The sequence below is a fragment of the Polyodon spathula genome, chromosome 24 (assembly GCF_017654505.1).
Source record: "Polyodon spathula isolate WHYD16114869_AA chromosome 24, ASM1765450v1, whole genome shotgun sequence".
Taxonomy (NCBI): domain Eukaryota; kingdom Metazoa; phylum Chordata; class Actinopteri; order Acipenseriformes; family Polyodontidae; genus Polyodon; species Polyodon spathula.
The window spans coordinates 12,709,011-12,722,461 of NC_054557.1; the positions used below are offsets into that span (position 1 = coordinate 12,709,011).

Sequence of the window (13,451 nt, forward strand, 5' to 3'; positions counted from 1 at the left end):
TCATTTATTTTTTTGTTTTTAGAATAAAATGTTTTAGCAGACTTTTCCTACCAGATTGAGGTCACATTCATTTAATGTGTGCTGTTCACAGTGAGTACGGATGTACAAGAGACTATTCCCTAATTATCTGCATGCTTGCTCCAGCACACACCAATAAGCAGCGGAAGGCTCACACCAGCTTTGCAGAACACATACACTGAAACCAGGGGCTTCACTCAATGAGTGGAATTAAGGCAGTGAAAGCAATTAAATGAAGGAAAACTACATCCAAAGAGGTTGGCTGTATATTTACAGTTACAGGTTGCAGAATGTATATCTGGCTATGCTGGAGCCATTACTGGCAGTAAACACCCCTTATGAAAATGCCCTATAGTAAAAGCATAGCAAAGTGTAATAAGGCATTGTGAAAATGTAATAAAGCTTTATAAAGAATAATAATTTGAATTGAATTAAGAGAGAGAGAGAGAGAGAGAGAGAGAGAGAGAGAGAGAGAGAGAGAGAGAGAGAGAGAGAGAGAGAGAGAGAGACATGAACTCATGTCCTCAGATGGGTGTCAAAGGGAGTAAAACTTCCCTTCCATTGTGTTGCTTTCCAAAAGCTCAGGCCAAGATTTCTAAATTTGGCACAAGAGCAACATTATGAGGTGATTGCACTTCATTGTGCAAAAAGAAAAGGAGAAAGAGAAGAGGATGTTTGTTTATAGAGGCTAAATGAGCAGTAAGACTGAACTAAAATATGTTTGGAAAGTGTTTTAAGAAAAAAATAAACATATACACTGTATAATGTTCTTTATTGCTTAGTCTACCTGTGCAGGCTTGCGTTGTTGTGCCATGATTTTTGTTTGCTTTATATATATAGTTTTTGCTCAAAGAGCCAGCTTCCCAAAGTTCTGGTATATTTAACATGCCTTTGTCAAGGGAAAGTGTGTTTGAAAACAAACATTGGAGGTATGTATAGGCTTTTGATGCCATGGTAACCACACATGTATTTCTCTTTGAATTGAGTGTCTTTGTGGTATTACTGTATAGTTAATGATGTAACAATCTACTGTTCCTTTCTGTTTAAACCTTCAGACATCATGGTATCTAGTCTATTTATCCATTTATTTTCTTTTATTCTTCTGTACTGGACTTTATCAAATTTTATTTTTCTAAAACCACATGGTGCATGTTCCTTGTAAAATTCTGAACTATTGGTTCATTTTCTTTTTTGTTTCTTATATTTGATAGGTGGTTCTCTTTTCTTTTATATAATGATATTCCTGTCTCTCCTACAGCATTTTATTTTGTTACGTTTTGTGCAAAATATACCATATACAAGGTTGCTACCCTTGCATGACAGCTGATAGTATTTGTTTGTTTGTTTTTATTTGTGATCTTACCTTATAATTTAGTAGTTCATTTCTACTGAGTTTGTTAACTTTCCTCAATTCTCTCTCAATAATGTGTTAGTTATATCCTCTTTTCTTAAGATTTATTTTTAATTCCTTTCTCTGTTTTTTGTAGCCATTTTCGTCAGTGGTATTCTCTATTATTTTTGGGTACTGGTCATAGATAAACAACAATAAACAACATGTTTTTCTGTTGTCTGTTTTTGTTACAGTAACATAACATCTGGCTGAATTATAAATAATTCTTCAGGTGTATTTTATTCTTGTTAATCAACTCATGGCTTTCTAACAACAAGCTGAAGTATAACCCATTCCTGTTATAGAAGTATTTCCTTTTCTGTTGAATCCTTCATGTCACTGACATTCTTACACACACAGAGTGGGATACACTCGGCAGTTCAGTCAACAGAAACCTCACAGTTTCCTCACAGGACACTCCACCCAATGGCACAGCGCCCTGTGCAGCTGCACGATTGACAATGCAGAACTGCTTGCAGCCGGAGCACTGGAAACGAATAAACTGGTGTGGACTTTAAAACAGTGTGAGCTGTTAACAAAGTTAATTGGTCTGTAAAATGCCTTTTTAACTGCTTCATCTTACGTGTGGCTATTGCAGAATCCACACAAACAGAGCTTAAGAGATTGTTTATTTAATACAAATATATTTGCTTCATTTTGGGTGTTTCTATTACGGCGGTCTTCTTGTCGGGGTGTCTTTAAATTAAAAATAACTGACTTCTTAATGGTTTAATGGAGAGCTAGTCACAAGGAGACATTTTAGTAAGTGCCAAATAACCAAAAAAAAAAACTGCATTTCCTTTTGCGAATCAAGTCTCATTCATTTATGACATGTAGCTGTTTTATTCAAATTCACACATAGCAATGGGCTACTATTTTGTTTCCGTTAGATGTTTAACCAATGACGAACACCATTCTCAACCGCGACCAAAAACTCTCACACTTCTGAACAATCACACGGCACAAGCCCACATAAGGCGTGTCCAGAGAGACAAATCCCTCCTGTGTGACTTCTGGTTGGCTACTCCGCATTTCGTTCTTTTCAGGTCGTGTTGAATCAGTGACGTTATAATTACCTCGGACAGCAAAGGATCAGATTACACCCGCCCAGGGTAGTTTTCTGTTTCCCGAGCAGCAAGAACACACAATACACCGAGGTAGGGTTGATCTAATAAAAAAAAGTGCATTCAAAATACAGTCCCATGATTTTCAAACCATTCAAATTGGGTCGGTGTCCATTGCGGTATATTATTGCCAAAGCTTAAAATGCATTATATTATATAGAGAGATTATATTGATACATTAAACACACAGTCACAAACACACACACATATATATATATATATATATATATTATATATATATATATTATATATATAATATATATATATATATAATTTAAAAAAATGTATTCCCATAGATGAACACCATAAAACGCCTACTGTGAACTAACCAACCCATAGTAAACTTTAGGACAAGTCAAGTAAAAATTGCATTTAATAAAAATTCACTATAATACAATGATCAACTTCGTACAGTAATATGGGACTTTGTACAGAAATCGTTTGTTTGCGTGCATCCAAGTAGTCAATCATTTTAAAAAAAAACGGACGGAGGTGACGCACAACACAAACATATGGTTTAACTGAGGTTGCGGCAAAGGCACTGCTGAAGATCTTAAAGCGATGTTTCGGTGACAGTGTCTACAGAAAGTATTTATCGCTAACGGCACGGCTCATATCTTTCCTTTGAAATTTCACGGGAAGCATCGGGAGCGTGATGGAAGGGGCTAGGCCGGTCCGGTTTGGGAACGCTACCCCGCTTGCTGGAATATTGTAACTTTGTACCCGCACCGGTAGTCGAATGCACCCACGTCGGGGCCTCGGCAAGGGATGGCTTGTGGCGGTGAGGAGAGCAGTATGCCTTGAAACCCGGACAAAATAAAACCAGAGAAACAGAAGCTGCCACTTGGAACTGCGCCCACACTGAAAAGCTGTGTCCAAACACCGGGAGTGCCGTTGTTTTTCTCGTTTTTACGCCGCGAAGTGTGTTTAAAGACCCAGCCTGAAAATAAGTTGCAGTATTTTGGAGAGTAGAGCGCTCCCTCGGCTTTTTGCTGTGTATAGTCAGGCAGCCCAACCACGGCCACACCTTCTTCTGCTTCCTGATCGGATGCAGCAGGAGCTGTGAAGAATCACGAGCAGTTCTTTTCGAAGGAGTTTGAAGGTAAACCTGTATCGTAAAAACTATTGCTCTTAACTGGAGAAGAAGCAGCGGTTTAAGAAGAATAGTTATTTGCTATGGATATCATCAAAACCGAAACCAGCCGCCGTCACCACCAACACCAACGCCGGGCGAGGAGGGGGTCATGCATCTCTTTTTCATAAGGGGGGCATTCGGACAATAGACATGCAAACGGGATTGTACCTGCAGAAAGAACTAGTTTACATAACGGGGTTTTGCATGAAAAAGAAACGATTAAAAGCCGAAAGAGGATAGCAGCAGCTCGCCAGTGGCTCCAGCTCGAGAGGCTTTTATTTTGTTACATTAATGGAATGATGATGCTGGAAAAGCACAGCGATCCTGGTGAGGTCACTCGGAACTGCACTGGTGGTGGTCGCATTAGAAGAGGCATGCAAGTGCCCGACAGGCACTATAGGGTGGTCAAACTGAGCTCAATCAGATCATACAGTTGTTGGTCAACGGTGCAAAGAAACTCTGCCGCCCTCTCGCATGCAGGTATTTTAAATTCCAAGATACTAAAAAGTATATCAGCGCAATTACAGTACATAATCTTTACCGATATATTTTTTGGTTGTTTTGGGAATTTAAAAAAATAAATAAAAAAAAATGTTTTGCTTTTTTTAATTCTAACAAAACTGCATTGTGCCGATCAATCCCGTGCCACTGCATTTTTTTTTTTTTTTTTTTTGTTGTTGTTATTATTATTATTATTATTATTATTATTGTTATTATTGTTATTATTGTCAGTCAACGCCCCAGGTAACGTAAGGTTTTTGCCATTTTTATTTTTGAAACAGAAATCTCTGGGGGGGGCGACGACAGCCAAGGGCATTTGTAGAAACAATAATTGAGGTTTATTTATAGTGTGTGTGTGTGCTGTTTGGAAGCAAGGAGTAAACTAAAACGCAGAAGACCGAAGCAACATTTAATTTCAGCTACAATTTTAATGTAATGCTAGGCAGTTTTTGTATCGTTTTGAATACAATCAGATCAAAACCTGTCTCCTTTCTCCTGGCATCCAGTCCCTGCACACTCCTGTCAGCTGTCTGTTTCAAAGCTTGATTGAAAGCTGTCACTGACAGAGGGGGTGAAACAGTCCAAATCTGAAGCTCTCCCAATCAGCAAAAAGACAGCGCCCACCTCAGGAGTAAGCTTGTTGTGGGATAGTAAATTTGTAAAAAGCCTGTTCTATACGTTATCTGAAACACAGATCCAAGGCTGTTTGTAAAACTGAGAGCTGCAAGTATGTCCATTTAAAATAATAGCAATAACAATACAAATACAAATCACTTTATACATTTCAATTTAAGAGTGCACAGTTTAAAAGGTTAGCAGCTGATGAACAAATGAAAAATGTCCAAGTTGCAACCCCCGAATATGATGTCTGTTATTTGAACTGTTTCAGAAATCCAAAATAAATCAGCTTGACCACCCTACTATGGCTAGTAGTGGCTCGGGCAAATCTACTAGCGAGGGTTCATCCAGCCATCTCAGCGGCAGCGGCGGCTCACAACAGAGGAAAAAACTCTCCTCCTTTTGTGATACCTGCAAAAGCAAGATGCAGCTGGTGGCGGATTTGCTTCTGTTGTCCAGTGAGACGAGACCGGTCGTCAATACAGATGGCCTTTATGTCGCCGAGACTTTTGAGAAGTGCAGGGATACCGTCATCGCCAGGACCAAGGAACTTTCCATTCTGACGCACGATATCCAGAGCCAGCTCAACATGGGCAAGTTCACCGAGGTAGGGGACCGGCTGATGGAAATGGGGGACCTGGTGGTCTCATTGACTGAGTATTCAGCGCACGCTGCTTACCTGGCTGCAGTGGAGACCCCCGGCTCCCAACCTGCTCTACCGGGCTTAGTGGATCGCTACAAAGTCACTCGGTGCAGGCATGAAGTGGAGCAAAGCTGTGGCATCCTGAGGACCACCGCATTAGGAGAGCTGACCCCACAGCTTTTACTGGAGGTGTCCCAAAACATCTCAAAAAACCTAAAAACCCTGACAGATGCCTGTGTCCTGGCCAGTGATAAATCCAAAGACAAGTTTGCCAAGGAGCAGTTTAAACTGAGCGTGAAGTGTATGAGTACCAGTGCCACTGCCCTCCTGGCCTGCGTTAAAGAGGTGAAAACATCTCCCAGTGAACTGACAAGGAACAGGTGCGTCCTGTTCAGCGGACCTTTGGTGCAGTCTGTGCATGCCTTGGTGGGCTTTGCTACTGAGCCCCAGTTTTTGGGCAAAGCTGCCACCATCAACCCCGAGGGGAAGGCAGTGCAGACTGCGGTTCTCGGAGGCGCCATGAGTGTGGTTTCAGCTTGTGTGCTCCTGACTCAAGGTCTCAGGGATGTAGCCCAGCATCCAGAAAGTAGCACCAAGATGCCTGATTACAGGGAGCGATTGCGGAACTCTGCTTGTGCCGTCTCCGATGGATGCAACTTGCTATCTCAGGCACTAAGGGACAGATCTTCACCCAGGACTTTACCACCAGTTAATTCCCATTCTGTGAATTAAAAACCTTAAAATAACATCTTAACAACAATTTTATATACCAAAGAATTTTATTGGATTTCCCCTGCTCTGGCTAATGGTGACATGTAAGCTGGTATGAGATTAATACACAATTTGATATAGTAAAACAAGAAAGAGCTTTAATCGCGCTGGATGTGATTTGAGGTCTCTCTTAACTGTCAGAAATCTCTTTTGACCTTCATCATTAGCCAAATCTGCGCAAAGTTCAAATAAAATGTAATAAAAAGGTTACCTCAGTTTTCAAACATTTGAAAACACAGCATATAAAATGATGGATGTAGCTACAGGTGTCTGACCTTTTGAAATCATGTGATATGTAGAAGTGAATCATTTGTGTAAAAGTGGAGAGTGGCAGTTGTGTTTATGTTTTCCATAAGTGAATTTAAATGGGTAAAAGCTGCTGTGAGCGTGTTCTAGAGATTTTACACTATGTACCAGACTTGCTAGTCTTTTTAATGTGTTTTGATCATGCATGTACTGGAGTATTTATTTCAACTATTAAAATGTTGTTTCTCATACGCCTCCTTGTCGGTTAAGTCCTTGCTGTCATTCAGCCTGAAGTACCTCATCTCTGCTTTAGCATAGCCGCCTGCTGTCTTCAAAGCATCATCTTGTGCATCTAATGCTTTAGAAACGTGCCTGATTCATTTAAAAGCATACAAGTGAGAATTGATCATCTTAATCCAAATTGTGTTAGCTTGAAAAATAAAGGTTGTGTGTCTTGCAGAGCTTAGTCCAAGATGGTAACTAATACGTGTGGTTTACGTAATATGACAACACGCATTGTGGACAAATCAACGTGAACTGGAACATGCAGTGAGCGTGGGTAGTTTGCATTCTTCAATGATATTGCAGGTAGGTAGTCAGATGGACACGGTGCAAGTGCTGGGTGCTGTATTGTTAAGGATCAGGTAAAAACTGCAAATGTATATGCATTGTACTGTAGCTGGAGAGATGTAGGGTTCAGACTCTAGTAAACAAGCCCTTCACTGTGCTTAATTATTTTATGTACTGTATTTTGCCAAAAAGCCATTGGAACTAACAAACACGGAATGATGGTTTTGTTGTTGCTTTCCTGTGGAACTGCAGCTGATTGATCTGGGTACTCCAGTTACCTGAAGCTGTTCTATACACCTTGTTAAGGTATTGCTTTTCAGATTTGAATGTGGATTGTACTTTTGCTGATTTTAAATCGGGCGCAACAAAAGCGTGCAGGTTATGTTGTTCTTTTGAGGAATGTAACTTAAGGAATAAGCATGTACTGCACTTTGAACCAATTAAAAACCTTAATATACTCTCTGAGCAGCAGACTTTCAAATAATGTAGTACATTTATTTTTATAGCAGATTATTATACTCATTGGAGACTTGGCATCTTTCAGAATTGTATTTTGGAGCAGTAATTGTAGAACCTTTATGATGTCTTGGATCTCTTGTTATTAAAATTCATGAATAACTTATGTACACGTAATGATGAATTGATTACTATACTCAAACAAGTTCTGAAATTTAGGACTGGGTGCTGGACGACTGGTCATTTTATAAAACTGGGGTATGCTGTAGAATACAAGTCAAGACTTAAACTCTTCTGCTTGCTAATCCAAGAAGTGGAACCCCAAATACTTTTAAAAATAGTATACTTTTAATTAGGTATTTAATAGGTTATTTGTGCTCTTATGCAAAAACTGAATTGGTACAACTGTAGTTTAAAATGGGTTTAAACTGTAGAATACAAAATGTTGTATTAGATGACAACCATTTCTAGCACTAATTTAGAATGTGTTGACTTGTTTGCTGTTGGGAAGGGCCACTTGATTGTAACAAACAGAATATGTTGTTGGTAGCATAAAAGTGCACTTTAACAGTCGCAAGCATTACATTTCCTTCAGCTAAAAATGAAAATATATTGAGCAGTTTTTGGGTAACGAAGCATTTCTTCCTTTTACATGTTGTCAGTTTCAAAAGCTGTCACGCCCTTGAATTGTTGTTTATAGGGTTTATAAGCCGAGGAATAAACAGAATACAAATCAAAAACGTTACATCACCACAAATATATACCAGTGATTAATGTAAGTTTATTTAAAGAAAAGCTTATTTATACTGGACAATTTCAAATTGATACATAGATACTGTCCCACTGATAGGCCAGAATAACATTATTCTCAATTAGTCAGCATTTTACTTAACTCGAGTAGAAATAATTAATTAATAGATCCTTTTTTCAATTTGTAAGGTGTTTTCATAATTGATTCGCTTTTTTTCATAACCGTTTTCTTTCTGTATATAAAAAGATGTGCCTCTTTCATAGAATATATGTAAAGGAAAGGACCTTGTCTCTCGTCATAGATGAGCGACCAGGGTCAGAAACAGTGCAGCACTGCTACATCACAGCGATTGCCATCACAGAAGTCCAGCAGGGGTCCAAACAGATCTGGGGATTCTTGCATCTAGTATTCAACCATTCTGGAAGAAAAAAAAAATAATGATGTTGGGGAGCAGGACAATGATGTCAGGGGGGGCGGGTGGGCGGGGGCTGGGGGCTGTATACTGCTAGCTGTGAATAGTGCCCATTAGAAAAGCGAAGACCTGCTTTTCATCATAAAGTAAAATATGTATTGGCTCCCAGGTAGATCCCTATAATAACTGCTCGCTGTATTTTAATTGTATTTAGCCATGTCAAAAATCACCCTTTAGGTAAACACCAGCAGCAATAATATAGTTTATGAGCAGCAAGTAATCTTGTGCCCCAGTTCTTGTAAGGTAGGTTCCATTTACTTGGAAAGTAAAGTTCTCTTTTGTTCTCTTGTATTGTAGTTGGATGCCACTTCTACATTTGTACACGTGATTAGGTTATATTGTTTGGACCTGCTCACTGTGACCTTTACAGTAAGCAGCTTGCAGTGTACACACCACTGAAAGCTAAAATTAATGTCATATCCTGTAACAGAAAAGCTCCTGTGAATTGAAATCATTCACTCTTTGACTACAAGACACTTCATGCAAGCTACTGTGGGTTATTATTTATAATATACAAGAATTGAAAAAAAGTAAAAAGGTGTTTTTAATTTCCCAGGTACAATAAATATTGCTCAAGAGATGTGGGAGTGGCAATGTGGTTTTTAACATGACTAAATGAAGCTGCTTTGTTTGTGGAACAGGAACTGCATTTTTTCTTGGTTTTCCTTAAGGCATAGATGTTTGTATTTATTTTTTTGCGAGTTAAGTTGTCTTGTTCTGGCCATGCTATCGACATTTATAACTGTATTCATTCTTAGATCATTGTACAGCATAACAAAAGGCCCATCGGTATTTTTGCTACACTGCGTAGGTCTATTGAGAACACATTCATTATAGATTGTATAAGGAATGCTTTCCTTTCACAACTGTGCTATGATATTGAATAACAAGTGATGCATGTGAAGATGCTGTTCAGTTCTATAGATATTGCAGCACTGTCTCTCTGTGCTTCTGTATGGTTGATGGTGTGTATGACTCACTGGTCAATAGTTCATTTATATGTGCCGCACTGGGGCTGTTTAGGGGCTGCCCCTGAAGGAATAAAAACAATCCAGTTAAGCCTGAACAATGAGGGAAAAACAATGAGCCTCTCTGCTTTTTTCTTTTAAAAGAAATCCAAACGGTCTGTTGAAACAAGGGCACATCTTTATGAGCCCACTGAAGCCACCTTTTCAGACATTCTTGTCTCCTGGGATACGGAACCTTCTCACAGTGAGAATTCTGTAGTCCTTCTGTATCACAGTTATTATTTAATAAATTGACCTCGAAACAACATCTGCATTAAACATCAATACTTTGTTACAGATGTTATATAGACCCATTGTGCTAGAGATTTTGATTGAAGTAGAAATCTTGTCATCCTGAAGCAATAACTGGGTAGCCCACATAGATTTATTTTATTTTAAAAATACAAAGCTGGATTAGTGGCCTATTTCTTTTTGTTTGTTACTTTAAAAAAAAAAAAAATCAGATTCTTATTAACGTTATATTGTTTTACAAACAATAGCTACATTTCTGATCTGTAATTCAGTTCATTTAAGTTGGGTTTAGTTCAAACCTATCAAACTCAACAAGATTGGTTTTTCAAATGTAATCCATTATTTAATGAATTTATAAAGTGAAAATCCACAATTAAAAATCTACCACGACAGAAAGAATATGCACAATATGCACATCAAAGTGTCTTTATTTTTTGTAGAATGGAGCTCAAATTACTTTAAAACTGATAGAATGATTCTACAAAAGCAAGGAGGGCTGACACCATGCTCTGCAATTGTCTTATGAATCTGAATTCTGTTCAGTGTAAGCCACACTAAATTCGTTAACCAAACCCTTTTTTTATTATTTTTTTTATTTTATTTTTTTATTTTTTGGTGTTGGCTTATCAGAAAACTACTTTGTATTTAAAAATGTACTTCGTTCCTAATTTGGAATTATTAATTACGAACGTGAAAGAAGTTGGTTACAGTGTGGTCTTTTGTGGGGCATCATTGTTTGAAGGATTTTAATATTTTCCATGATTCGTTCTATATTTGGACAGTAAAGAGCATTTTCCCATGCACCGTATCTCAATCTCAAGGCTGAGCGGCATTCAGTATTGCAGTTAATCGTGTTTTATTATACTGTCAATGCAGCCTTTGAAGGAGACTCAAGCCTCATTTCCAGCACAACAGAGCACTGATCAGTCCCATTTCTTATCTCTGAGTCTGATAAGCATTGCAAAGCTTCCATATCCACTCCTGTTCCTGTTTGAAGTCTGGATTCCCTTTATCCTGGTTTCAATCCCACAGTTGAAAATGCACCTTGTCAACATTAACCACACTAACGGTCCATATGCCACGTCCTATTAAAACAGTCCCACTGCTCGCTGGCAACTAGCCAGACAGAAGCCAGTCTAATAATCTGCTTTAATGAAATCCTGTTTTTAAAGCGTGGTTTTACATTTTGTGATGAATCAATCTCCTGGCATTTTGGTTTCGTTATATGTGATGCCTGCTGATTTTAAATGAAAAAAAAAGTATATATAACGTTAATCTTCTCTTCCATACATTATGTGACATGCAAATGGTAGGAGAGAGGTTTAGGGTTTTGTATTTTGCTCATCATCATTAAATTATATTACTTACAATAGAGAATGCGTTTAGCCGAGCTAAGAAAAACAAGCCTCAACCTTCCCAGATTCCATTTTTAGAAAATGAATGTTAACTTTAAGTTTGAACAAGTATCTTTAGTGACCCCTCGATCATCTGCCCTTCCTGTCCATTTCTGGCTTTGCCAAAACTATTTGTTCTCAACAGGAAACCAATAGCTTGGGCTATCGGGAGACATTTCCTTCGGAGCACAAAATGTCTGAGTAATAATTTCAAGCAAGGCTTCGCCCATTTCCTGCAAAAGGAGGAAAGTTTGCCGATCCCATTCCCATCAGAGCCGCTTGCTCCTATCCCTACTGTGATGTAATACTCTCTCTTCAAGGGAGATGGAGATTGTTTCCCCAAACAGCACTTAATCCAATATCCTGTTCCCCAGAAGTTGTGTTATTGTAAACACATGTCACTTTCATAGCGTCAAGAAAATCAGCCAATCAGAGGTTTGAGTTTTGCAGTGTAACATTAAGCTTGGAAGAGGGGAGAGATTTGTAGAAAGAGAACAGTATCCATCTTAACACTTAGAAACCATTTGCATGTAAGATTTTTGGAAAGGGAACAAAAAACTCACCTATTAATATTTTAAATCTAAAAAAAGATAATTTCCAAAATTGAAATATATATATTTTTTATAGGTTAAGTAAAGCTAAGTTGTTTATCTTGTATGTTAGTTTTTTTAAACCTTCTGTTCATTATGCCACATGAGTATGAAAGCAAAATGTCAAGGGAAAAAACCAAACATTTTACACATGGTAGCTTGCCAAGCATGCAGACATGAATATAGAATACTAAATCCATTTTAAACAGCATTTGCACCTTTGTGAGCAAAATAGACTCCCAATCACACACAGCTTGTTTATCAGCATGAGAAATGTCCCTTATGTGCTACAATTGATAATATTTTCTCATACAAATAGCCCTTCAAAGTTTATACAGTACATTACACAATACAGCCAACAAGTTTGGCTTCGCCAACAAGAAGTCTACAATTGAATTACATTTTTGAGTCAAACTCAACGTTGCACAAAGCACTTTGCAAATTTAACCTCATCCTTATCTCTAAATGTACTAAATTATCTTTTTAATTAATAAAACTATAGTATTGTGCCAGTCCTATAGAAACGTATGACATTTATAGCTTATAGTTCTAAAAAGTTTCAGATGACGAAGAGTTAAAAGAACTCTTATTAGATGATAAGGATTTTGAGGAAGTTAATTCATCCAGGTATTTGTGTGTGTAGGTGTCACATTACTAATAACTAAGTATCCGGTGTGCATTATCCACTTCAAGCTTTGTTTGTGGTTACTGGAACCTATTCAAAGAATAATCTAACAAAGAAATGTTATCTTTTGTAAACTCCTTCTCTTAAGAAAATGGGTGCAAAAGAAATCTTTCTTTATTTTATATATTATCTATATATATATATAATATATATATGATATATATTATATATATATATATATATATATATATATAGATAAAGCTAATTGACTGATTTTTTTTTTATTTGTGTGCTTCTGTGACGGGGAACTGCCCCGTCTATATGAATGTGTTTGGAACTGGCAGGGAGGGGGTTAAATTTCTCCATGCCAGGAAAAAATGTGAGAATGTGGCTGGAGCTCTAATTAAATGATTAGTAATTATTGATTAATTGGGCTCCAGTCACAGGGGATAAAAGCCAGGGGAGAGGCACTGGCTAGAGGTGGTTTTTTGTTTTGGAGTTTGCTTTGTGTGAGAGAGTTTTGTGTTTTGGAAGAAGAGTATCTTGTTTTAAAAAAAGACTTGGAACCTGACCATTTACTTTGTAAGTTCACTTATTATTTCTGTTTGAACCTCTTTTCTGTTGGCCCTTGTGCCTATGTATTTGATTATTTTTGTTTAATAAAGAACTTTATTTTTGACTTTACACTGTCTCTGAGCCTCAGCCCTCTGTCATCCTGTCACAGCTTCACATTGGAACTGAAATTATACGGATCTAGCATTCTAATGCATCAGAATGGGACAGAGGTCAAGTGTAATTGAAAGATTTCAAAAAATGACCACCTGTGCATGCCAGTGCATACCAAACAGGCCACACCAGTTGTGGTGTGCTATTTAAACACATTTAAGA

At 37.9% G+C, this 13,451-nt stretch overlaps 1 protein-coding gene across 1 annotated transcript; it reads left to right on the plus strand.

Annotated features, from left to right (window-relative positions):
* The first annotated feature begins 3,015 nt into the window (after positions 1 to 3,015).
* LOC121299247 (talin rod domain-containing protein 1-like) lies at positions 3,016 to 6,697 on the plus strand. The gene is made up of 2 exons (XM_041226910.1): positions 3,016 to 4,147; positions 5,058 to 6,697. The coding sequence occupies exons 1-2, from the start codon at positions 4,142 to 4,144 to the stop codon at positions 6,159 to 6,161; spliced, it is 1,110 nt and encodes a 369-aa protein (XP_041082844.1). The 5' UTR covers positions 3,016 to 4,141; the 3' UTR covers positions 6,162 to 6,697.
* Positions 6,698 to 13,451: the final 6,754 nt, after the last annotated feature.